The sequence below is a fragment of the Lytechinus variegatus genome, chromosome 1, assembly GCF_018143015.1.
Source record: "Lytechinus variegatus isolate NC3 chromosome 1, Lvar_3.0, whole genome shotgun sequence".
Lineage (NCBI taxonomy): Eukaryota > Metazoa > Echinodermata > Echinoidea > Temnopleuroida > Toxopneustidae > Lytechinus > Lytechinus variegatus.
Window position 1 is genome coordinate 88260973 of NC_054740.1, and position 27945 is coordinate 88288917.

The 27945-nt window shown below is 35.7% G+C and overlaps 2 protein-coding genes across 2 annotated transcripts; one reads left to right on the forward strand and one right to left on the reverse strand.

The window, feature by feature from the left end:
* Window positions 1-50: 50 nt before the first annotated feature.
* LOC121427176 (nose resistant to fluoxetine protein 6-like) lies at window positions 51-15472 on the reverse strand. Its single transcript, XM_041623443.1, has 16 exons — window positions 15284-15472; window positions 11363-11481; window positions 10464-10632; window positions 9009-9172; window positions 8367-8436; window positions 7613-7697; window positions 7025-7359; window positions 6665-6832; window positions 5745-5838; window positions 4725-5004; window positions 3937-4016; window positions 3632-3745; window positions 2777-2921; window positions 2219-2402; window positions 1565-1707; window positions 51-751 (listed from the first exon to the last, which is right to left on the reverse strand). The coding sequence occupies exons 1-16, from the start codon at window positions 15405-15407 to the stop codon at window positions 629-631; spliced, it is 2397 nt and encodes a 798-aa protein (XP_041479377.1). The 5' UTR covers window positions 15408-15472; the 3' UTR covers window positions 51-628.
* A 1994-nt stretch (window positions 15473-17466) lies between these two features.
* On the forward strand, window positions 17467-27866 carry LOC121427195 (nose resistant to fluoxetine protein 6-like). Its single transcript, XM_041623469.1, has 16 exons — window positions 17467-17747; window positions 18211-18323; window positions 18825-18993; window positions 19522-19697; window positions 20245-20314; window positions 20819-20906; window positions 21268-21605; window positions 22391-22558; window positions 22787-22880; window positions 23431-23710; window positions 24103-24182; window positions 24627-24740; window positions 25120-25264; window positions 25489-25672; window positions 26104-26246; window positions 26617-27866. The coding sequence occupies exons 1-16, from the start codon at window positions 17624-17626 to the stop codon at window positions 26737-26739; spliced, it is 2409 nt and encodes an 802-aa protein (XP_041479403.1). The 5' UTR covers window positions 17467-17623; the 3' UTR covers window positions 26740-27866.
* Window positions 27867-27945: the final 79 nt, after the last annotated feature.

Genomic DNA, 27945 nt, shown 5'->3' on the forward strand with positions numbered 1-27945 from the left:
TTGTTCTATGGCATTTATGTTATTTATGTACCATTTTCATAATTCATTTCTAAAGAGGTTTTTTTTTTTTTTTTTGGGGGGGGGGTTCACACGATATCTGCTTATAGTTATGAAATATACTCCTCTTAGCCAGGACACAACGATATTTACCAATTAAGTCAGACAAATTTGATCTTAAAAAGGTTTATTCGGTAAAAAATATGAGAAGCTAAGAGATAATCCACATGCATCAATAAACTGGAAAATATGAACTAATGAAATTCTTATCATTATATTCGCTAACGTTTTATATAATCACTTATTCAAAATTAACATTTGCGTGTATATCGAGGTAAAGGTACTAACACTTTCACAAGAGAGAAAGGAAGAACACAGAGCGAGAGAGAGAGAGGGGGAGAAATTGAGGGAGAGGGACTAATGATGGAAATTATAGACGATCTTATCATCAGAGGTATATAGAGGACATAGAAGATAAGGAGATAATTTTTTTTTACTGTTTTAAGATTTTAAATTTCAACGTTATGTTCCTTTAGTTGTCCTCCATTTATACAAGACAGTACTTTTGTTGGGGAGGACTTACATTTCAAAGAAGCTTATGCCATAATGAATAACTTTATCTGCGAGATCCTTATTTCGTGTTGAATTTTCCGAACATGACTTTCTCTAGTCCCATTGGAGGACTTTCCAACACCAAAGACATGACCAAGGCTATCGCATAAGAGAAGACCAGATTCCCCACATAGAAGTAGCTCTGAAAAATAAAGACAGGAAGGAACGATGAACTAATAAATGACAATGAGATTATGATAAATGATTTAGCATTTTACGTATTATCACGGGTAGGTATATGAGAGGTTTTGTATTTGACGATTCACGTCAAAAAGTTAAACTATACGGTCTTGGAGCATAACGAGGTTGGCGGTGCGCAGAATAACGAATGTGTCAAAAGTTCGAACCAATAGCGCTAAGGTTAATCCCTTCATATTGTTTAGTTCAAGGGTACAACTTGAAATTCCTTATATATCTCCAGGTTACCCAACGATAAAGTTTCGTAGCAACATGCGTTTGGAAAAAAAAGTCGAGCGAGCAAAAGTTTCCACATTTTTTATTACAAAATCCACTTTTATGATAGATTTTGACATAATATTCAGAAAATAATGTGATATTTCAGTCCATCCTCTTTCCTTTTTCCATTGGTCGTTAAAATCACATTAATTTGCGGGTCGTTTGGTCCAGTGGTTAGAGCATTGAACTCATAATCGCACGGTTGTGAGTTCGAATCCCCTCTCTGCCATTGTCTCCACTTTGATAACATGACCCAAGAGTAATATATATAAGGTCAGCCAATATGACTGATTAACCTAGACGTAAAATTAAGTAATTATATACCAGCTTGGCGTTAACCAGCAAAAGCTGTCCTGTCGAGTTCCTACGGGAGTTGCCATAAAAATAGAAACAGAAACTAATGAATGCACTTGACCTTATCTGAAGCTCACTTTATGTTGAAATTATGCGCTTTTGCGCTTTTACTGGAACAGGGTGAGCAGAGTAATGTCAGACTTACAAACGACAGATAATCCATATGAAAGAGAGTCTTGTTGAAAGTGACAGCAGCAAAGATCCATGTTGGGTGAAGCAGATAGGCGCAGTATGTAAGCCGGGCCATTGGTATCCAGAAAGACCAGTCTAACAAAACTCCAATAGGTCCTAATAAAAACCCCAAACAATTTGTACCAAGATTATGAATATGATCAGATATCCCTTCCATGATGACAATGTAATAGCCTAGCATTTTTGTGTCAAATCATTCCTCTTTTACAAAAATTATTCATTTTCATTAGGAAGTTTGAAGTTGTATAGATTTTAAGACTTACGAATGGATTGGTATTCACGAAGACCAACAGAAAATATGATGCAAATAATTGTAATAAGCCTTGGTTGTATTGGATTAAGATGGAGTGATATAGTATTTTTTGTCTATTTGAGGAGCTCCTATCTGGAAGGTTCGACAGGAGAATAACATCGTCATACAATCATTTAGAAATGAATGAAATTAAAATTAGTGTTGTTTTATATTCAAGGCTCCCTTAATTTTAAATTCTTTTTTTTCTTTATTATTATGTTACCCAGCACAACTTATTCAATTTGTGCGCTTTTGGCTTCCACGGGCATCGTATTGATAGATTTCTTGTGTTTTATATATATTGTCGTTTAATACCTCCGTATCCATTAAGACAAGCGAAGATGATCCAAGCAATGCCTATACCCCAAGCAAGGCGACCGAACGTCAAATAGATCATCGACTCCCACTGTTCTATGTAGCGATTTAGGCAACCGTAAGCACCGTAGACCACAGCAAAGAGGGTGCCGAGAGCAATCAACCAGCCAGTCAAGACGTAGATCTAAGGAAGACATTAATAAGATTTTTCAATAATTCATGCTCTTATGAAAGCTTGACATGTTCGAGATTCTTGTGGGAAATCCTAGTTGTGGTCGCATCGGATTGTACCTCGAGTTAAACATGTTCGAAATTTCAGACACGAATTGCCATGATCATCACGGCTTTGTGAGTCCGTCTGTAACATCGAGTATTCGCAAGACACCGAGCGATCGCAGCAACATCCTCTGATCCGATGCAGGTGGCCTGAAACAGTTGCACAGCCATTTGTGAAAACCTTGTAGTTAGTCTGGGTAGAATTATTAATCGTTGAAAACTTTCTTAGCCTATTGAGTATCTTTTTAATGATTAAAACATTTTAAAAATAAAAGTACATACCTTCCTAAGTTTGACTTTCTTTCCTTTGAGTTTGAAGATGATGTATCCCATCACCATGCCGACGAGGTAAGTTGAAATTCTGGTATAAGGTTTGGCGTATATTATGTCTTTGTCAGGGTAGTCTGCCAATCGGTCGTTATAAGGTCTGTAGTTTAATATGATAATACGAATTATTAGAAAATAGAATTGTGACGATTGGAAAATTAAGGGAATTATAAATAACCCTTCAAATTCTCAAGCACATGCAGAAAACTAAAAGAAAATGACAAATGGAGAGAAAACACACGGACATCAGAAACAAATAGAGTCTTACTCCTGCAGAAATTCGATAGAATTAGTCAATTTCAATCTTTTTGTTATTGCAATGGGCCATTTGAAATGTCGATTTGTTTTGAATCAATTAAATGACGATTGTGATTCTGCTGATCACATCCTCAGTCAGTGAAAGGGCGTTTCAGAGAGACGAAGCTGAAGAAATGTATTTTTCTCCTAGAGTTGTTCTTTGCACATTCGACTCCTTGTTAGTAGAGGAGCTGAGATTTCTTGCTGGAGTGTCTTCTGAGATTAGGTCTTGAAGATATACAGGGGATTGACCATGAGATGTTTTCCATGTTTGGAGTAAGATTTTGAATTCTATTCTTTTGTATACCGGTAACCGGTGACGATTTTTTAGAATTGAAGTTAATGTATAAGGGTGAAATGAGATGTTCCACTGATGACTTTTTAGTACGCTGCAGCTTGACGATGCAAATGCTATAATTTTTACTTTGACCATTATATTCATTCATATCAAGATCAGAAACAGTTTTCTTTGTATTCTTTATGAAACGATCACTGCTTTATAAAATCACTCACGGTTGTTGATACCAGGGATCCATGTTGACTCCATAATAATAGTTAAGACCAGCCAATGATCCTAGCGAGACTAGAAGAAGAGAAGCAATAAGAGCCAATCCTGCTTTGCCATTCCTGTAAATTAACAATAAGGAGTTAATGAGTAACAAAATATCTTGATAAGATCTTAAATTGTTATCTTGCCGAGCTATCTATCTTTAAATATTACATGTCCATTTGTTGTTATTGTTAATTCATATACAAATCCAAACATTATCAGACGATCAATTGTTTTGACGCCAATGTCATATTTAGATTTCACTTACTTGTATAGGATGATGAGAATAAGAGGACTGATGATGTAGAATTGCATATCGTTTGCCAGGTACCATGCATGACCAAAACACTGCAAAATACAATCAAATAAATTTATTTACACACATTCAGAACGGTAGATCAATGTATCTACATCTAACGTATTAATTACATACGACATTGCTTTGCTGATTATTTGCTGATGATGTTAGCATGTATGGTCATCTAACAGTAATAAGAAGCGATGAAGAAGAAAATATGAAACTCTGTCTCAGACTAGAAGATGGAATCAATTAATGACCAAGAAATGCGAGGTTACTACTGTCACTAGGAAAACAACTGGCATCAGCCACCAAAACGAATGCTGCTTGACTCTGTGACATCTACCAAGTACCTAGACATTTATTGACACGCACGACCAGAATGGGATCAACGAACAGGCATTTGCCAGAGATTAAGATATACAGTAACCTTGAATTTATCCTGCATAATAGTAATTCTTCAGGCCTTTCTGGTCAAAGACCTATTGGAGAGGTCGAAATGGACTCGTCGCCAGATTTGCCCTTCATTGCCATAACAAGTTTTTTTTGTCAAAAAATGGTGATGGCCATTTCGAGACCACTATTTATATAAATACAATTCCTCTCCTGTCACGCCTCAGTGAACGAAATCCAAAATAATACTTTGACCCAACTACAGTCATCACTCCTGTAACAAGATAATGATAAAGAGTAAGCCATTAAGGAAATTAAATATTACTAGGTATGTTGAATGACAATGAACTCCTGCTGATACTTACAGTATTGGTAAGGTCATTTGGCCATGGGTATAGATTGTTGATATAGAGCATGTAAGCCCACCAGGTTTCGCCGCATTTAGTTCGAACTTGGTCATGGAAGCCATCAGTCAAGACACCCTGCCCAAAGTGTGGTTTCAGTAAGGCCCAAATTCCGATGTTCGCCATTAGGGCAGGAGTGAGGCGCCACCAACGATGGAAGTAAAACATGAACCAGCTGAAAACACTACCTAGTCGTTTACTTTCGATCTGTTTCAGTGTGATGTATGTTACAAGGAAACCACTAGAGTAAAAAAAAAAAAAAAAAAAAACACACACACAATGGAAGCGTTTGGGTTCATAAGACCGATAGTTGACAATGATTGAACTATACATCGTACTTTTTATGTTCGCAACTAACCATTAATCGAACATTAATCGAATCTATCCAATCTATAACCATAACTTGTACCTTGTGAGCTAGCCTACGGACACATCCACTGGGAACTACGTAACATTGGGAACATATTCACATGTTCGATTTTGAACGTTTCTGTTCTGAATGGTGTAAAGTTGAAGTTACATTCGTTCCTATTATACTAACTGTCTCCACATCCTACTCTGTGTCGCAAGCATTGGGCAAAAAATGTCCACACTTTACTTTCGTTTTTTGGTAAGAAAGTCGACTTGAACAAATCATAGAGGTTCAGACCTGAATCACATCTGCTTATCGAACAACCTAATGAACTTGATTGACCACTTTTTTTCTACAGCTAGGTCATGGTCATCCTTTTTCCCACACGTTCAGCCCTCATTCAGATTCACAAGATGAAATGGAGATTCCTTGTAATGTTTTGTCATTGAAGTTTGAATGAAAATATTGTATTATCGCAGTCAATACCATATGGACACAAACTTTACTAATCATTGTCCTATCGTGGTCGCCATTGGATTTTGAAGTAGGGTAATGAGGATTTTTTTATAATTGAATTAGAAAGTGGGTTCTGGACCCTGTTCATCATTGATCACATGACTGACAATCACCTGAGCACGAAGAATGTGTCCACGGAATAGGTTGCGTTGACAATGGCCAACCCTCCGAAGGTTTGAATCTTAGTGAACACTTCGTTGGCATTGTCTGTAAAACAGCAAAATATACAACCATTAGCATACTTAACCAATAAAAAGACATGAATGTATGTTCAAAACAAAGCTAACATAAACAATTGGTACTGATAGTCTCGGGTGATTATGATACAATAATTCATGAATTTCAAAGACTTTTTTGCCTGACTATCAACTTATTTGACAATGAATTCGAAAGTGGAGCAATTCATGTCAGATTTTTTTTTAACAGACATGTGACATCTATTTACCCAGGCAACCAGTTTTTGAAAGAGAGAGAGAGAGGGGCACAATCTAACACATTTACGTTTATCAATACTGTATGAACGATTAAAGAATAAAAAGTCTAACTGCAATAGAAATAAAACCTCATCATTTAGTAAATGTGATTAACATTTGCAAATCGTAACTCTCATAAGAAAGTTTGGAAGTACTTTGTCTAGCTTGTATTATACTTATGGTCAAATAGGGAAAGTCCCAATAAAATGCACGCATGGGAGAGGGGACAAGGGACATCTTAAAGTCTTCAATGAGCAGCTGTGTAATGGCTAAAATTGATAGTTATGTCACTGACCAAGGGGTGAAATTAAATTTTCACCGGATTTTGCCCTCTGCCCCCCCCCCCCTATACAGGCTCTGTCCCCTGCACGCCACAACGAGGAAGCTTCGTGCACCCACAAAGTGAAATTACTTTCATATCCCCGTACCCGCTCATTATCAAGTTTTTCGACATATACCACTGCAAAATACGTTTTGAATCTTTTCCTCATTTCAAATCATGATTGTGGCAATTTCATAAGATGAGTATGTAAATAAAAACCGTACGGCCTGTCACATACCGAAGTGACTAAACTGGAACTGGAACGAGTGGCCAAGGATGACCCAGAACATACTGATGACTCTTAAACCGTTGAGAGCGGCCAAGTTACCCTTCGTTTTCTTGGCACTTAAGATCTTTGGGCAATTGGAAACAACTGAGAAGGACATCATTACTCCGTCCAGGATAGCTGTGACGAAACAATGAAACAATTACTTCCATTTATCTAATTTCTCCAAGCGACGTGCAGTCTAGTTTGAATGAAATGAAATACATTATTAGGAAAATTAATCGATCAATTAAAAATACATTGACTGACTGAGACGAGTCGAAGTAAACTTCGCTAGAAATCTATTTGAGTGTATATACTAAACAGCCTTACCCCACTTCAAGTCAATCTTCGTTTTCTTCTCCTTCTTCAAAGTCATTCCTTCCTCTTTGATCTCCATGGGCACTTTCTTCTCATCTTTCAAATTGTCCTCTCCTTTCTCAAATCCTCCATTGCATTTGGCGCCATTTTCTTTGACCTCGGAACCCATTTCTAGATCCGGATCATCAACAGATGACGTGGCTGTCTTGGACTCGTCACTGGCAAGGTCATTTTCGCTGTGTTGTATTTTCGTTTGTCGCAATACCTTGGCCAACACCATCTTGTGGAGGTACATATCATAAAATGTACCCCCTACTACCATAGCCACAAAGAACGACATCAGAGCCCTAAAAGGTAACAATTAACAGTTTTATGAAAGGTCTATTTTCAAAAGATGTAAACTTAAGTTTAATTTTGGCGATTACAAAGCACAAATATTTTTTGAACAGATTCTAACATCCTCCTCTATGTAATCTAACATATTAAACATAATCAACTCATGGAAACCGAACATGGACTGATCCAAAAATAGGTAAATATGTGCAGCTGAAAGTAGTATTCTTGTTAGCATCATTAAATAACTTTGAAAAAAAAACTTACAAGAAAGCGATATCGGCAGTCCTCCATTCCTCTGGTTCATTACATTCATAGTAGACAGGTGACTCTACATTAAGGGCCTTCCAAACTGAAAATAAAGACGATATAATACATCTCAATAACTGACCTACTGAGAACAGAGTAACCAGAATAATCTCTTGAAATTACAATAAAGAATGTTCGTCTTATGCGAATAATACGATAGTCGTTATCATCTTGTTCTCATGCCAAATGACTTTATGCTAAACTTGTTTAATATAATTATCTAGAATTTAAACGAAACCCGGAATTTGTTTCCTGACTGTATCCCTTTTCCATTTGACTATTCAATTATCAATGAACGATAAAATAACTCCCAAGTAACATCGTTTTTTGCAAAGAATCTTCTTAAAAGACTGCATTGTGGCGCCATGACCGTAAATGATGGAGCCGTTCGTATGCTCTAAACAAGATAAAAGCATATTTCAACTACCGGTATGTAGGCCTCTTTACCAATATAATTTGAACCGCTATGATATTCTAAAATCGACTTTCTTACAAAAAAATAAGGGTAAGATTTGGAAATTTCTGTCCAATGATTGAGACACAAGAGTAGGATGTGGAGACAACTAGTTAACAATATGAACAAAAGTCTTGAACTTTATACCTTTCAGAATAGAAACATTGAAAGTCGCACCTGCATTAAAGTTATTTTAGAGGCCCAATTTTGTCATTTTGAGAAGAAACGAGTTACATTTAATTCCATTGTCATACTCACTTGCGTCTGATACTGCTTGAATCTCCTTGGTTGTACATGTATTGGGTGAACATGTACCCCATATCGCAAACTAAAAACATGAATGGAATAAAAAAAAGTTTTGAACATATATAAACTGATCGATATAATCATTTTCAGTGAACACCTTTGTAACTATACGGCACTTGCCTCACACTACCAGTCTTAATATGCTCGGTGTAGGTAATAAACTCAAATATTGTCTCATGAATAAAACGCCTTTTTCAGTCATAATGTTATCCGCTCTCATTCAACCAACCGACCAACAAACCAACTGACATCACTACAAACCACTACATCAAAACTTTTTTTTTTTCGTGGGCACTAACTGGAATTATTTTGCATGTCGTTGTCTCGCCAATTCTACCCTTCTTCCAACTCCCTCGTGTATTTTTTTTTTAAATATTATTTGTTCAAGGACAAAATACTTGCCGGGTTGAAAGTATCCAGGGTGATTCGGAAAAATAAATAAAACATACACAGCCTATTCACAATTACTTGGGTGATCTCGAGAGGGTAGGGAGGGGTGCATGCAACTAGTTCTAACCGTTTCTGGTTTTAGAGTTTTGACAGTATTCAGGGCGAAATGTGAGATTGGATGTGGGAATTAACAACCACTCTTACCCCGAATCCAAAAGTGGCACAGTACTGGGCGTCGAAGGAAGGTACTCCCGATGTCTTGTTTGCTGTGTTGGAAGTGCATAGCCAATAATTGCCGTACTCTTTGAAGTTCCATGTAAATTCACTCGTCTCTAGTACGGACATGACGTCGCCGTGTGCCCCACGCACTATGATAAAGGAAACAAAAAAGTTCAATCTCAGTTGGACCAAAGAGATAAAGGTTCTCAACATTTTGTAAACTTGTAAAATGTTAACAGGTTAAGATTGGCACCAAAATGGATGTTTTATATATATATATATATATATATATATATATATATATATATATATATATATATATATATATATATATATATATATATATATATATGTATACATGTATATAAAATATCAGAATACTTACAATTCGAACTAGCGTTTTGTGGAAGAAACCTACCAAAACACAGATCCGAATGCATACATAAGAGTAATTGCTTGCATGCTTAAAGCACCTCTACGAAATCATAATGGAAAAAAAATGCTCAAAGACACAGTGTTTGTTTGAAGACATGCATCGCATTTGCATATTATTTTTCACGATAGGATCATACAAGCCAGAGCCCTTGCTTAAAATAGACTGTGATAATTAAAATAACAAACAGAAGATCGACAAAACTGAACTTTGCAAAAGTAAATAAGCTGTGAACAAATTGATTATTTGATAGAACAGAAGACGTTACGAGATTTCTGTAAGAACAAAAAACGGGTTTATTGTCCATTTTTTCCTACGTGATTATAAAAGGATTCAACATGGATTGTTCAAAAAGGCTGTTTGACTCTGGTGGAGAACACATGACGGCTTTTGCTTTCGATATGTTAGCACCATCGTGTCTCAAGCCGCACTTGTCGAAAAATAAAGCATTTGCTTGTGTCACGATTATCTCTGATTTTAGCTAGTATTTCGGTTTGATTAGAATAGCCGTTACCGCAATCTTTGGTAACTTTTGTTTTTTAGGCATTTAGTCCAATATAAGAAGACATAGAAAACTGTTTTTTTTTATATGTTCACAAGAAAACTGGATGTAGTATGGCGTGGTAGATTCCTATAATATTTAGACCAGCGAGATGGGCTACAATCGATAGGTTCAGCCTCGTTATTTGTCATGTTTGTGATCATGATGATGGCGCGAAATGAACCATTTGAATTTGGCGTATATGACGATACTTTACCGGAATCATTGTATACGGAGTGGTTAGGATTAGTGTCAAACATGCTACCTAAAATTAACCTTCATTCGATAAAGCTCCCATAATCAGCGGGTTGTCTTAATATGTTATTAATTTGAACAATATTTGAGGGAAATTTATGTTGGAAAGAGAGTTAGCATACTGTTTAGTTCTGTGGCTTTTTAAAATATCGGGTGGGGAACAATAATTTATCACTTTCTCTGTCAAGTCTATAAAGTTGAATTTACTTACTTCTACGGGCGTATAATTCACCCTTGTCTAGATCAGAAAAGTACTGCATGGTATCCTGGAAGCAGATCTCAGATAGGAGTGTATCATCATCAAGACCATACCAGAGTTTACCTTCTATTTCAACCTGCTTGGCACCTTCTACAGCCTCGCTCAGATGGGTTTTCACAAACTGTAATAATCGTGAAGAAAATTAGAATGTTTTTGTTTATCGTAATTTATCTTCAATCAGCGATTCAACTATTCTTCCACAAAAAGCAAAATCAGCAGTTTTCTTTCTTCTAATCTTTCTCTTGTCTTGTCTGCGACAATGTCGTCGTCTTTGACATGTGCATGAATGTAACCATGGTATCCATGGACTACATCACGACATAATCGAGGACGTGTGTGAGGGTGTGTGTGTGTGTGTGTGTAGGAACGCGCCGAGGAATACCCTGTAAAAACTGTGGTGTTAAAACTGACACCAATTGGTGTTAATAGAGGACCACACCCTGAGGTGTTAAAATTACACCCTAGATATTAAACATAACACCAAAGAGTTTAAATGTAACAGCAAAAGGTGTTGTAATAACACCTACCGGTGTAAAACTAACACCACCAATTTAACACCGGTGTAAAATAACTGGTGTGGTCCTCTATGTACACCGGTTAACACCACAGTTTTTGCTATATATATATATATATATATATATATATATATATATATATATATTTACTTCCGATAACCGATATGAAAGATTCAAAGAACATATCATCTAGCATGTTTAGGACCATTTCTAATAGGCCAACGGCACAGGGCGTTCTTGGTGTGCTATGTTTCCTCGGCCCAAATATGAATTTCGTGTATTTGTTTGCGCCATAGGTAAGTGAGTATCTTCTCCTCGGAATACCCTTAAACGAACCTGCGCAAGTTGATGATCATCCTCCAAAATTGACTCCATATTCTCTACATCTATGCCTCGTTCCGTAAGTAATACTTTGAGATCATCCTTGGAAGATGCAGCTGCTCTAACTCTAGCATCTAAACAAAAATGAGTATGAGAGAGTGAGGGGGGAGGGGGGGGGACAAGACAATAATGGCTGTACTTTTTTGTTTTAGAAGCAGCATTAATACACAATGAGAAGCAGCATTAAAGGACAAGTCCATCCCAACAAAAACTTGATTTCAATAAAAAGAGAAAAATTCAACAAGCATAACACTGAAAATTTCATCAAAATCGGATGTAAAATAAGAAAGTTTTGGCATTTTAAAGTTTCGCTTATTTTCAACAAAATAGTTATATGAACGAGCCAGTTACATCCAAATGAGGGAACTGATGACATCACTCACTCACTATTTCTTTTGTATTTTATTATATGAAATATGAAATATTTTTATTTTCTCGTCATTGTCATGTGAAATGAAGTTTCATTCCTCCCTGAACACATGGAATTAAATTAGTTTAACATTTTGTGTTTCAGGCAAGGAGGTCCTTGTTACACCCACAAATGTAATAATCGCCCACAAATGTAATAACACTTTACCCACAAATGTAATAACGCCCACAAATGTAATAACACTTTACCCACAAATGTAATAATTTTTGATCGCCCACAAATGTAATAACACTTTACCCACAAATGTAATAACGCCCACAAATGTAATTACACTTTACCCACAAATGTAATAATGCACTTTACCCACAAATGTAATAATGACTTTACCCACAAATGTAATAAATTTGAAGTGATTTTTGGCGAATTCGTTCTAAATTAATATCCTATAGTAATGCGTTCAAAGAGCACTAAAGTTCAGTCTTTTTTCCAGACCCGGTTAATGAAATATTACAGTACAAGTCCAAGTCTTTTTCCAGACCCGGTTTTTCAAAATTATAATATACGTCCAAAGTATTTTTACCAGACCCGGTTGTTTCAAAATTATAATATACGTCCAAAGTCTTTTTCCAGACCCGGTTAATTCAAAAATTATAATGCAAGTCCAAAGTCTTTTTTTCAGACCCGTTCGTTTCAAAAGTTATAATATACGTCGGTGAGGGGTAAAGACAACACTCTAAGCCCAAGCATTTTAAGTGGGTTTAATTTTGAAGATTGGTCTCCTGTCATTTTTTTTCAATATTTCTTTATCTTTTGAATAACCGGGTCCAGACGAAAGACTAAGCATAATACTCGTGTTATTCCACAAGAATAAGAATATGAGTCTTTTGTTTTTAGGATTGTTTAAATCATTTTTAAATCACCGGGTCTGGAATAAAGACAACGCTCTAAACATGTGCTTTTCTACATGCATGGTCTTAATTTGGAGGATTGTTGGTTCTTAGATTCGTTGTTGGGGGTTGAGTTTTATTGATTTTTTTATTCCTGAAATAATTGTGTCTGGAGGAAAGTCGATCTTCGACAATCGGTCTTCATGTTGTTCCACAGTAATAAGATTATTGGGTATTCGTTTTAGAATATTTGTAAAAATTATTTTATTTTTCAAATAGTAACCAAGTCTGGAGAAAGGATGTTTGCTTTACCCACGCGTTAGTAGGGTTAGTAGTATTATCTATAAAAAAAGACATATTTTTACTGGGTGAAACTTTGGAAATTTGGTCTTAGATTTGAAGTTTTTCAGTTACTTTTTTTAATAGCCGGGTCTGGAGGAAAGAGTACGTTTTAAAACTCGTGTTATTCCACGAGAATAAGAATATAAGGTCTTATGATAGAAGATTTTTTTTCGTAACTGTTTTAGGTCTGGAATAAAGACAACAGTCTAAACTTTTTTTAAAACAGGTTCTTAGGTTGAAGGTTTGTTTGGTCTTAGACTTTGATTTTTTTTAATTCTTACTATTAGCGTTTTTTTAAAGAAAAAAATGGTCGGGCTGAAAGACTACGCTATATCCAGCATTACTAAGATTATGGGCTCTTTATACTGTTTTTAAACTGTTATTCATAATGTTTAAATAACAGGTAACCGGGTCTGGAGAAAAGACTACGCTTGATTCTCAATTTACTCTTAGTGCATATATTCACAATATACACCGTATAAGTTGAAACAACAACAAAGACATTAATTCCACCAGTTTTAATTAACTGGGTCTGGAGAAAAGACTAAGCTCAATTCCCATTTTTTCCACAGGAATATCATTATCGTATCTTAGTTTGGACTTATGTTATAAATTTTGAAATAACTGGGTCTGGGAAAAGACTTTGGACTTATTAAAATTCCTGAAACAACCGGGTCTGGAAAAAAGACTTTGGATTTATATTATAATTTTTGAAACAACCGGGTCTGGAAAAAAGACTTTGGACTTATATCACAATTTTTTAAACAACCGGGTCTGGAAAAAAAAGACTGGACTTTTATTATATTTTTTTTAACAACCGGGTCTGGAAAAAAGACTTTGGATTTATATTATAATTTTTGAAACAACCGGGTCTGGAAAAAGACTTTGGACTTGTACTTTGATGTTTTATTAACCCGGTCTGAAAAAAGGCTGCACTTTTGTGCTATATGAACGCATTACTATAGGATTTTAGTTTAGAACGGATTCGCCAAAAATCCCTTCAAATTTATTACATTTGTGGGTAAAGTCATTATTACATTTGTGGGCGATCAAAAATTATTACATTTGTGGGTAAAGTGTTTTTACATTTGTGGGCGTTATTACATTTGTGGGTGCAACAGTCCTAATCGTCAAATTCGTAAAAATTGAAATATTCTATAATTCAAACAATAAAAAACAAAAGAAATAGTGAGTGGGTGACATCATCGCCTCTCTCATTTAGATGTAACTGGCTCGTTCATGTAACTATTTTGTTGAAAATAAGCAAAACTTTGAAATGTCATAACTTTCTTATTTTACATCCGATTTTGATGAAATTTTCAGCATTGTGCTTGTCTGATTTTTCTCTATTGATTCAAATCAACATTTTTCTGAGGTGGACTTGACCTTTTATACACAATGACAATGCGAGGTAATTATTTTTCATTTTGTTATCAACTTAATTCAGATACTATGTAATTGTTGATTTTATTTTTAAAAAAAATGGTGATATGATTATGCATTATTAGGGGCATCAAAGTTTCAAACGTAATTTCTTGGTTAGTCTAGTCATCGAAATAGATAAACCTACCGATGGTATGTTTTCTGTTTAACACAAAGGCTGTGGTCATTCTGGGTCCCGTTTCATAAAGACACGTTATCATAACAAATGAACAGTTTCTATAAGAAATTTACTATGAACCAATCAGATTTAAGGATTTCAGTAGCTATGCACTGTTACTTCAAATTTGGTATCATAACAAGTTTTATGAAACGAGCCCCTGAGGTGGATTTCGTTGTTTTGAGAGTGGCACAGATTTCAGGAGTAAGGCTACAGCCGAAATCAAAGTCGCACTCTTCACTATTATTTTGAAACGTCGTTGGGTTCTATAATAATTATGATTAGTGAATACAATAATCGGTATGATAAACAACACAATGAGCAAAGTGGTATTGAAATAATTATCATTGATGAATGTGACGAGAGAAACTAACAATTCCGTGACTATAATTATATCATATGTAGATATGAATGTATGATCTATCCGAAGCGAAGTAATTAATTTACAAGCATCATTAATATATCATTTTGAAAGAATTACTATATTATACACGTCGTTACTTAGGCTACGTAAGGAAGGTGTAAATATTTTTTAAATACTTTTGTTACTATGCAGACTAACTCTACAGAGTACAGACGATAACATTCCTAATATATCCTAACTACAACTAGATACTTTTTTATGTTATGCGCCTCTGATTGTGACGCCAACTTTATGTGAATTTCAACCAACTTACCTTCTTTGTACCTTCTTACTAAACTTCCAAATTCTGGATTCATTTGACACATGACATACTGAAGACATGATGTAGCCATTAAGGCAATCAACAGGAGCGTTTTGAGCCCTGCTATCAGCGCCATTTTGACACAAACGCATGAACACGCAACGAAACCCGCGAATGACTATGAATTGGATGGGGGCACTTAATATGTTACTAGTAGGCCTCTACTTACTGGTCTTTCGATCAGGCTTGTTTATTTATTATGTAATGCGATAGATTTAGTAAATTTTATCTTACATGAAGCTGGATAATGTGATTTGCATCTCGTCATGCTCAAATTTAGAGCATGTACTGGACAGATTTTGTTAACTATTAATCAAATCGAATTTCGCAATTGTGTGCTCTAACAAAACTTACAAGACCAGGTTTTTTCACGAGTTTTGATTTGTTTCGATTTTTGCCGCTAAGTACTGAATCAAGGTTAAGGAAAGGTAACCCATAGAGGTAACCATACCGATGTTACTCTTACTCGGAAGATTGTGTGATCATTTCAATCACTATAGATAAAATGTTATGAATGGACAAAATAAATCCATACTTCATGGTGTTTTCTGCCCAACGTTTTTCCCATAAATTACGCATTACATCTCGCTTCATTCTGATAACCTAGCCATCGATCTACTTTTGTCTAAATATATATATATACAACAAGGTGCCCTAGTAATTTTAAGTTTGACAATCAAATGGAAGAAAATATTAACAATGAATCACACCTCTAAGTTTTATTACAGGGTATCACTGGGGCGCCATCATTCCTTACTTGACCCCTCACTCGGCATTATTCGCCTTTATTCCAAGATGGACATTATGAATTTGTATATGAAGGATTCCATGGTTCGAATCCTCTGTCATGTCTTTCTGATTGTAAGAACAGAGGTTGGTCCTCAGACAGTAACAATCATACCTCATTGATATGCCTTTCATGTCGTTTGTCCTCCACACTCACAGACGCGCGCACACACACCTCCCCTCACACTAGTGAGTACTCGTAATACTTTGGCTTAATAGTTCAAATTAAAAAAAATGATACTATTCCCCAACGTAACCATGACGCTTCAATGCAAAATTAAAGAAACCTAATTCAGGTGTCTGTTTCTTCCGTGCTAATATTCATTGTTACGTCATGATGGCACTCCCGGTTCTTCTACGAGTAAATAGATAAGTTGTTTTGATCTGATTGTGTAATGATTACATTTTTTTACGGTTTCAATTTGTACAGTGAATATAGATTTGAAGTTAGATTCAATATGTTCAAAAGTCTAAGTTTGCCGTTTCTTCTCACTATCCCTTTTCTCCAATTTTACCAAACACATTTGATATGGTTGATTTCATATCTATGCCGACTGATATCAATCAGAAAAGGTTGTCAAGTGATTCGTTATTGGACAATTCACCCTGTATTTGAAGGAAAGAGGAAGAAAAGAGAGTCAAAAGGGGCCTAAGCTTTCGATCCTAGCAGAATCTTCTTCGGAGGCAAAATGACAAACATATAAAGTGGAACAACCATAATAAAGACCACAGACATTCAACAGCAACACTAGAAACAAGGAGACAAAAGGGGCATTAGAAGAAAGGAAAGATGAGACAACGTCAGAGTTCGGGTGGCAGTAATTTAATATTCCTTTTCCTCTTTATGATGACTTGATGATCTTTTTATGATACCTCATTTTCTTTATACCGAAATAGAAAAAAATGATAAGTAAAGTCCTTCTTTGGTCTTTACTGATCTTTTGGGGTTAAATATTGCCTTTGACGACACCTCGATCATCATTAAACGTAAATCATATAAAACATACAATTACCAACCAACAACAATTTAGAGAGAAAACCTTAGGATTCCATAAACCTAAAAGGAAAGGGTGAGTACATAACTCCTTTGAGTTATAAGCTTATCTGCCTCATTGGAAGCGCTAGGGAATATAGCATATTCTAAAGAGGGATAAATTAGCGTCATTGGGACGGGATATAAGGACAATTTGCCACCGCTGCGTCCCTTCTCCACCTCAACGGAGACCACCATGTGATCACTGCATGCAAAACATAAGTGATTAACTCACTTAAACAGGTAATGACATCAAACTTAAGTAAATATACCCACCCTTTAGTTGTCATTCTAACTTCACATCTAACAGATAACATATTTGTTCGTGGCAGATTATTTCCATTAATATATTACTCACCACTAATTACGTCATATAACACAGGTACTACAATAATAGAACAACCTATATTGGAGGCCTATCTGAGGAGAGCTATTATTTTCTGGTGCTCATCGGGTACTTATCATACTTTAAGATGGCGCCGAAACAGTGGTTATTTAAGGTTGCCTTGGTGATTTTATGTTTAAATCTATTTCTACAGGATGTGACGTCCCAACTCAACCCTCAGTTTGAAAGTTTGATGAGAAAACAGAAAAGGAGTAAGTCCGTAGTAATTTTCATGTTTTGGTGTTTTATGTTCTCACAACTTTGGTACTTACTTGAAAGACGTTACATAACTTCAAAAGTGTATACTTTATCAAAAGTCAGAACAAAGGTAAAATCAAAATATAGAATATTCGCTTTTTTGCAGGTTCCAAAATTTCTCTTTCAACTTTTGCATGTGGAAATAAGGAATCATTACTAAATACACAGTGCTTACTCACATTACTCAAATAATTCATAAAAAATAGGATAGTAAAGTTAGGTTCGATAGTGATGTAACAATTCATGATTTGATGATTTGTACAAATAGATAGACCTGCATTGTTAACGACTTACCAGTAAAGAAGATGTAAGGCCTTCATGTAACATAATTTTTCGCAGTAAAAGAACAGGAATTATTCGTGTCATTAATTACAACTTCAGCATTTATTTTGTCATTATATAATATGTCTTTTTCAGAATCCGTAGCAGCACATTCCTTTGTGGATCATAGCAAGGAATTCTTCTCCCATAAAGGCATTGATTTGGACTATGTTCAATCTCTCACCAAAGACAACCAAAGGTTTTCACAGGTTGGTGTGTGAATGATAATATTGTATGTACACATATTACACTCTTAAAACTCTACCATGTATATAGTGCGGTGGGTGGGTGTGGGTGTGCGTGCCTGGGTATGTATGATTGAGTTTTTATAGACATAGCCACTAGTGGTCTGGTGGTTTAAGGCGCATTAATTGCTACAGCCGCTACACACATAAAAATCCGAGTTCGATTCCTGGTACAGCGTCCTAGAGCAAGAAGTAGTATCTGAATGGTTGACGGTAATTCAATCAAAATGAATGAAAGTGCTATAGCTCTATATTGATATATCAACGTGCTTTGAAAATATCAGTTCAAATCGTATAAAGTATATAGGTTGTTGGGTCTAATCTGGGCATCTATTATTTAAAAGATGGTGATACTGCTCCCAGGTCTAGACTTAATGAAAGAGAAATTAAAGGCATCTTGTAATCAAGATTGAAGGAGAGAATAAGTTCTAAAAAACACATGGTATATTCGTATATTCACCTCAGTTTGTGCAGACCCACCTTTCCAAAGCCACTGAAGATGCGAAGCAGATTGAAATAGGAGGTAAACTCTGGTATGGTCTTGATGATGATAGGCTTCTATCTGAGATCTGCTTCCAAGATACCATGCAGTACTTTTCTGATCTTGGAAACGGAGTTCTTTACGCATCACGAAGTAAGTAAGGAGGTGGAGACACTTCTTTTATTCCTACATCATGCTCGCAAAATACTTATTAAAATCATAATCAATGACTCGAGGAATGTTGTATTCTTTGGGCATGTATCATTTAATTCAACTCAACATTTATCCGTCTTCTTTGATGTAAATATGAAGTGGTACAACTGTATACGTTTCTTATCGTAAAATTTTGAGCTTATTGAGACATGTGACAAAGTATGGGAACAGTTCCATCTAACAAACGCAAGAAAAATAGAAATAAAGCTTGTGAAAATAAGGTTTCTCATGGCCAATGTCTTATAAATATTATATGTCTTATAGCTAACAGGTCTAATTAAAGAAAAAGGTAATAAAGAAACAAAATCCATTTTCATTTGTTTCATTTTAACTAGCATACTGAAGCATAACTATGAATAAGGGTTGATAGAAGTATATAAGATGGCAATTCACTAATTGATAAAAATATTTTTAAAATCACATTTTATTCACTCGATTTATTACAATCATTGGTGTTAATCATTGCAGTGTGGGCGTCTCGTGGTAGCATCATACCATCAGATATTCAAAAGGCTTTATATACACTGAACGTCAAGGACTACGGCGATCTTTGGTTATGTACATCGAACACAGCAAACAAGACATCGGGTGTACCTTCATTTGACGCACAGTACTGTGGTGCTTATATACTTCTACCATTCGGAGTAAGTAGAAATACTCGGTGTCATCTTCTACCACCATGACAAAGTGCCAATAATTCTGTTCAAACATAAAGGGAAGGAATGTGACACCCCCTCACTTCTCACTTGTTTGCTCTGAAAATTCAACATTGGAGTAGCATCTCCGATCTCCGTCCTCTTGGAAGTATTCATTGCCATCCATGAATAAGCGGATCACAAAATTTGTAGTCAAAGAGGAAAGAATAGGGGGGGGGGAGAAATCATGCAGGACACACAAATTTTACGATCATATGTATATTAGTTAATATAACGACAACAAATCAAAACATATCAATTCTTATTGGTAGTTGTCTTAGATTGTAGGCCTCACTGACGGTAAAATCCATGTGAACAGCATTATGATTTGATTACATGAATATGTTGATAAATGGCGTAAAAACACTCAAAAATCTATCGTTAATCTTTAAACATTAAAAATCCCAGTTGCATTCTACAACAATATAGGTAAACCAAAGGTTGTATCAATTATATTGCGTTGTATTCATTGTCATCTCTATATTTCACCTTGAAGGCACTAATCTGGGGTACATGTTCCCCTAATACTTGCACTACGAAAGAGATCCAAGCAGTATCCGACACCAGTAAGTACACCATCTCCATACTTTGTTTTACCAATGTTCTCAAGTGGTGTGATAATTGGCGCCTCCTTGAGCAGCTGTAGATACATTGTGTAATATACTGTGACGAAGAAGAATCACAAGGGTCCAGTTACACAAAGGCTGAACAAGTTTTCAATTTATTTGAATATCTATTTCAACAATATCAAATATAGAAATCCAGCTGTGCTAAAATACGGCCAATAACCATACACGTTTGGATAATGTCATTACATTGGGTCCAGGCCCCTGGGTCTGTGTCATGACAAAATGCAATTTAACGCAACTTGGCGATCAGCCATTAAAAAGCTTGTGGACATTACTTGAGGCTTGCGCTCTACTTGTTTTTTTTTTTTGAAGAAGTAAGAATTGATAATTTTCCAATAATAAAACGTAGCTTCCAACATCCCACAAAGACCACTAGCAGCATGAACAGATCCTCTCCAAGTAGAAAATAGAACAAATTAATTTTCTGTTATTGTCTTGCAGTATGGACTGCCCTTGGAGTAGATGAACCGTTCGTTGGTTATGAATGTAACGAACCCGAGGAATGGAGGACAGCCGATATTGCATTCCTGTAAGTTTAATTTGAAGAACTTTGACAATCATAAGCTATGATAGGGGTAGAGAATGTTCAACAGATTGGCCCGCGTCATTGCATTGAAACCTATATTATTTTACAGAAAAATTGCGTGATATAAATTGTTCATCATCATCATCATCATCAAATGCATCTATTTTACGTTAAATTCCATCTCCTTCATACCAAACAATTACTTGCTTGAGGAATTATACCATTTACCTTTAATATAATAATGAATTGCCAAAGCACGTCGGTGATGTATCAAGAAAGGCCTATATACCCAATCATGTGTTAATCGAATATACGTTGATATTTTCCATAAGCTAGAAGGCTCATCTTTAGTATTATCTTTCAGTGCTTTGATGTGTTTCTTTGTGGCAATGGTGCTGGTGGGCACCTTCTACGAAATCTACCTTCACAAGATGGTCCTAAACAAGGTCTTGAAGCAAACAACAACCAAACAGAAAGCAGGTGATCTTACTTCTGATAAGCACAAAATAGAGGAAACATCCATTGATGACCCGGATATAGTCGAAGTTGGTACCGAGGCGAGGGTCAAGGAGAATGGCGCTCACCTAAACGGTGGATTCGAAAAGGGAGAAGGGATTCTACAGAATGGTAAAGAGCATCACATTCAGATGACAGAGGATAATATCGAGAAAGAACACAAGCCGAAGATCGATCTCAAATGGGGTAAGAATTGGTGTTGCAATTTTATATTGTTCCCCACCTTTTGGCAACATTTATCATATACACATCGGAGTTAGTTTAATCATGTTGTAAATACAAGAATGTTGTGATAGCGTATTCATCTTCTCCAATCTGATACGGTAGCTTCGATGACTTGATCTATGGGCACATTGAAAACCCATTCTTGCGTGCTGGAATGCTATCACCCCTGTCCATACATTCAATGTCTTGCAATACACAAACCAGAAAGATGTTACATGCCATGTTGTACATTTCCATAGAGTACTGCCTCATCATCATGTTCTCAGCATACTTAACTTCGAACAACGTCCTAAACAATGTGGATGGGGTGCAGTGGGGTTTTAACATGCACGTGGTGACACGGACATATGAAGAGCGTTCTCAGAGCAACCCACCGTCATATACATCATAAAATTACTATACCTAACTACCTTTCCACGTGTGAAGGAGTCGATGTCATCCCTGAGGCCACCTTTCCTGGCATTGGCCTTGGTCATGGGTCCAGTGACGTGAACCCCCGCGTAAACCATGTCTATTTTGGAAGTCTTTTCCTGAAATCTCGTGACTCGGCACACCTGGTCATAAATCCACCCAAGCTGTAAATCTTCCTAGCTTTACCAAGATTTATGTAGAGAGAAGCAGTTGACGAATTGTTAATTTGATTTGATGTATCAGTTAGAGACAAATAGGCCTAAAAGGAGTAATAGTGTTGGAACCTATAGTATTTGAACATCGACAACATTAATTGGATCGTGTTTCGTTCGCAGCAATCCTTGACGGTGTCCTGATGTCCTTCTCACTCGTCACCAACTGCACCAAGCTCCTGAGTGCTAAGAAATCTAAAGAAAACTTAGCTGCTCTCAATGGTCTGAGGGTCATCAGTATGTTCTGGGTCATTCTTGGACATTCCTTCTCGTTCTACCTTGGTCGACTTGGTGAGTGATGATCTGCACATCTATTATTAAAAACAACCATAAATAGCAACAATATACTGCTATATCTAACAACCTAAACCCAGTTCATAGAAAGGACACAAGCCTCAAGTCCACTGAACTTTTAGATACTGAATATTCCGGGGGCGAATGCCGAAGTGCTGAAAGTTTTCATGGATATTTCATGCCTTTCGAACTTTAATAATTTTGATTTGATTTTCTTTTTAATAGATAATTTTAGTGAGTTGTTTGAGGAAATGCAATCATTCGGGTACCTGGCTATTGTCAACTCTACGTATTCAGTTGATACATTCTTCGTTCTCAGGTAAGCGTTTTCGTCGGTAAAGGAAATTGATTGCAGAACGCAAAGGTATAATGATAATAAAAGAAATGGCAGTAGAAAAACCTTAGTAATATATGTAACATATTATGTTATATATGTAACATATTATGTTATGCAGGGCCCGCTGGAAGAACAGCTTACAGCTGAGAGTGGCTACCCTGGGTAAATAAGAGTTATTATTATTACTATTATTATGTTGTAGCAGTAATAATAGTACTCAGTAATCAGAAGCTGATGAAGTAGCTATTATAATTATGAAGGAGACAAATTAAATGTATTTGATTAATTATTAGCAGAGGGCTTATATCTTACAAGGCTATTGAAAAAAATGACAGTGTTTATAACATAACTGTGACTTTTTATGTAGGTCGACTCTTTGAATCATACAATTTATGTCCTTTTGCAAGAAAAGAAACACATACGCAGCTCTTCATCCAGGAATAAACATTATCATGAGATTTCAATAACACTCGTACAGAATAATGTATGAATATTTTTGGTAACACTAGAATCACCCTTTTCATTTTCACAGTGGATTCCTCACAGCATATCTTACCCTGAAACAGCTGGACAGCAAAAGACTTGGCAGTGCATTCAGTTGGTTTGTCTTCTACTTCCACCGTTGGTGGCGTCTTACACCAGTTTACATGGCCACCATAGGCATCTGGGCCTTGCTGAAGCCGCACTTTGCCCAGGGTGTACTGACCGATTATGGGCACGAGGTGACACGGGATTACTGCGGAAGAACCTGGTGGGCTCATATGCTGTATATCAATAATCTTTATCCCTGGCCTAATGATCTTGAGCAAACCGTAAGTTTATTCCACCTTGTCTTTCCCGTTAGAAGACGGTTCTTTGATACTTCTATGTAATGCTATCAAATGCCAGTTTTGTACATTTTTATTATCATATGTACAATTTGCCATTCTAATTTCACTGGTTGGTACTGAATTCATTGACTGAGAAAAAGAAGTCAACCTGGACACTATTTCGTAAAGCTTTTCAGAATTGACAATTTTTCACTCTCCGACAGTTACCATAGTGGGCAGTGGCAGAAAGAAACCATGTTGTCTCAGGAAATAAGAAAATAAGAATCTGATATCTTTACATACGACCAATATTCATAAAAATACGAAAATCCCATCTTTTTCTATTTCGTAATTACTTGACTCTTTTCTTCCTTCTTTATCAAATTTCTGTTCAGTGTATGGGTCATGCATGGTACCTAGCAAATGATATGCAGTTCTACATCATTAGTCCTCTTATTCTAATCATCCTATACAGGTAAGCACTATTAGGAGAATTTATCGGAAGAAGATATATTTGAATAATATTGTTACGGTCAAATGTATAATCATTATAAACGTTTAGTTTAATTCATTACATGGTTCATTCATAAACGGCTCAATATTTCCACTTATTGTTTAAGAATATTATAACGTTTCAATCTTTAATTTTCACCGCTTTCGAATATGTCGAAGTACCGTAAGAAGAAATAACATCATAATCATTTTTCTTTCCGTGTTTCCTAATTCACATTTTCTGTGAAGAGTAAAGGAGTATAGACCAATTTCAAGGTTCTAAACAAGTACTCAGCAATGAAAATCATCGTCGATTTCAGAATAATTTCTGTACAATTCCTAGGTGGTACCTTTGATTGATTTATAAAGCAGGATAATCATTTAATTATTAAGTCACTATTCACGCCTTACATTCATTTCTTTTAAGGAATTGTAAAGCAGGAATGGCCCTGATTGGTTCCATCATGCTAATTTCGCTGGGATCGTTGGCTGGTCTTAACTATTATTATGGAATTAACATGGATCCCTGGTATCAACAACCGTAAGTATAGTTATGCAGAGTGAGAATTGTGTTGGGTTCTTATGGTAATTTCAATTAATGGCAAAGTATACAAATCGTATTTATCATTGCCGTGCACTCATTATTTGTAAGATTCATTTTTTGCCGTCATAAAATGATGTATATGCTTGGTTTCCTCTTTGGTCAATGACAAAATAATCAAATTGATAGTATGTAACCCTTTATTGACCGCGTCTTTTAGACTCGTCATTGATTATGATTTCATAAGAACGAACTTGTTAGATAACTTTTAATGGAATTGAAAACAATATTTAAACTATATATTACCCCTTTTCTGTTATTTTTGCAACTTATTTCATAATCACAACATTCACGCTACCTTCTGTCTATATATTATCAGACCATACAACGATCGTTTGGCAGACTACCCCGAACAGGACGTTACATATGCCAAACCTTATACAAGAATTCCACCTTACCTCGTTGGCATGGTGATGGGATATATCATCTTTAAACTCAAAGGAAAGCAACTTAAACTTAAAAAGGTATGAAACACAATTTCGGTATAATTATTTCTTCTATTTCTTCATATTTTTCCTTTGAAAGAGACAGCAATGTCTTCAATTGTTCAGTCTGTGAACGGTTTTTGTACTCTCGACTTAGAATGCAAAACACACGACTGATGTGTGATGGTAAATAGTCTAGTCCATATTCATGATAATCTCGTGTGTGCAATATAGCTTTGTAACATTCATGATTTCTTCTATAGATATACGTCTTCACTGGCTGGTTGATTGCTCTTGGCACTCTCTTTGCTGTGGTGTACGGTGCTTATGGTTGCCTAAATCGCTACATAGAACAGTGGGAGTCAATGATCTATTTGACTGTCGGTCGATTAGCGTGGGGTATCGGCATTGCTTGGATCATCTTCGCTTGTCTTAATGGATACGGAGGTATATAGGCGTTTTTCTTTTTTTTCAAAATGAGAAGGTTGGGTGGTCAAATGGAACATAACCGAAATGGAACAAAATTAAAGAGGTACATATTGGACAAAGTAGTGTCTATTGCATAAATCATTGAGTAAGAATTAAGGGTATTATCAAATAAATTTACCCTTGTTATGAAATAAAATATACCTCAATATTACCATGCTTACTGAGCCAATGCTCTGATCACTCGTTTTGAGACTATATCACAACTCCTGTTTGAAAGTTCGCATGGTCCCAAATCAGTTTTAATTTCATTGAATCTATCTTCTTTCGTAGCCGTGAGTCAGAATCTGAATATAAGTCATACCCTATGATAACACTAGGCTCCTATTGTATTTAAATTGTTTTAAATAATGGGAATGTTGACAAGTGGATCAATAATTTATTATTTTCAGGTCCTATTGGAGTGCTTCTTGATTGGTCATTCTGGATCCCAATGGCTCGTCTAACATACTGTGCCTATCTAATCCATCCTATCTTACAATACAGTGCTATTACTTACAACAAGACTCTCTTCCATATGGACTACTTGTCACTCGTAAGTTATAAACTATGTTTTGAGAGTAATGGGGTTTCGTAAGCATAAAACTCAAGGAAAGATAAAGAATTCAGAAGAATGTGGTCTACTATATACATATTTTAGCGCTAATAATTTAAACCTTTTCAAAACCTTTCATTTTTTTTAATCGTCTGGGGCCCGTAACCCAAAACTTAGCAGTCATCGAAGAACATTTTTCTATAGATTCTCTTCGTTCCAGAAAGCGTCTGTGTTGGTTGCGAAAACTCCCTATTTAAAAAACGAAACCGCGCTTATGGAAATGAAACAATATAACCCAAGCCATTTCGCGGTATTATGTCATTTTATGTGTTATATTGTACTAAATAATGTTATTGTTTTATTTTTTCAGAGCTTCTTTTTTGGTGGTTGTCTTCTATTCTCCTACGCGGCAGCCTTGATTATGTCTTTAGTCTTGGAAAGCCCACCAATGGGACTGGAGAAAGTCATGTTTGGAAAATTCAAGACAAAATAGGAAACATCTAACTAGCAGCACCCCTAGACGAAGAAGATAGCTCCTTAGCACGAGAGGGTTCAATTTTGACCCGTATACCTGCATGAGACATTCTACAAAATTCATAAAAAACTTTACAAGAAAAAGTAAAAGATTTTCAAGCGATCAGGAGCCTTCATGGAATTCGCCTTTGAACTTGTTGCGTTTGATAGTAAAGTTTTCTGATATATAATGTATATGATCCCAGCATTATTTCAGTCCGGCTTCATACGTAAGGATTAGAAATTAATATTTCGTAATTGAGTCTTGTTTAGTGCTAAAAAAGGCTCGAATTTGACTTTGGCCAAAGTTCATCTTAAAAATTTTCTGTCGTATTGGTTCTTTTAATAGTAGAACAATATTACTTCTAGCACTTTGTCTAATTGAAAACGCAAATTTTCCACAATTTGTTTTCCATATTTTCTAAATCAGAATAGAGATATTTCTAGAGCATAACTTAGCCTTTCTAATAATTTATCATTGATTCAAATTATTTATCGGGAACAAAAATATATTACGTGGTATGATAAGCTTCGCTTGGGTCTTAAAAGATTATTATAGGCCGTTGAACAAAAATTAATGATGAACGAGCACCTCAACACTAATATACAACATTATTATAGACTTCGGATTAAGATTTAACCATAAAAATATCTTTGTATGGTATGTGTTTCCTTTTTTATTTATATTTATAATTTTGGTAGATATTGGTAGTTTAACCGACGTTAATATGAAATTACATCATAAACATAAAAATGGTTTCTCTTTAGTAAGTTAGACCTTTATTGCCAAAAATATTCAAATTTTGAAATAAAATAGTAGCACAGGCAGGGCTTTCTTTACATTATAAAAAAAGACACAGTGAAAAAAACTAATAGTGCTGGCTAATACAGGCAATTTAATGCAACGAAACCCTAAAATTGTCCTAGAATTATCTCAAGGCCTGGTCCCACTGGCCGACGGACACAAAACATACTCATAACGTATACTGCGGACAAGCAAAATTTTGGGATGACTCCATCTATTATCGATGATCTATCATAACTTAATCACAAATACAATAGACAAAATGACCTACCATTGTTAAAAGCTTAGAATCTCCTCTTTTATCTGACATCACTTAGACTATTTCTCATTCACGCATGAGTGAGCAAAAACAATTTGAAGAGGGGATACCAAAAAGTCATT

Excerpts from the sequence above, each read along its gene's own strand:
- LOC121427176 (XM_041623443.1), bottom strand. The coding sequence starts at position 15,407 with ATGGCGCTGATAGCAGGGCTCAAAACGCTCCTGTTGATTGCCTTAATG. Across the intron at positions 6,833-7,024 it reads GAAGATTGACTTGAAGTGGG|CTATCCTGGACGGAGTAATG; the intron begins GTAAGGCTGTTT and ends GTTTCGTCACAG. Across the intron at positions 3,746-3,936 it reads ATTCTCATCATCCTATACAA|GAATGGCAAAGCAGGATTGG; the intron begins GTAAGTGAAATC and ends GTTAATTTACAG.
- LOC121427195 (XM_041623469.1), top strand. The coding sequence starts at position 17,624 with ATGGCGCCGAAACAGTGGTTATTTAAGGTTGCCTTGGTGATTTTATGT. Across the intron at positions 20,907-21,267 it reads ACAGCCGATATTGCATTCCT|TGCTTTGATGTGTTTCTTTG; the intron begins GTAAGTTTAATT and ends ATTATCTTTCAG. Across the intron at positions 25,265-25,488 it reads AGCAACTTAAACTTAAAAAG|ATATACGTCTTCACTGGCTG; the intron begins GTATGAAACACA and ends TTTCTTCTATAG.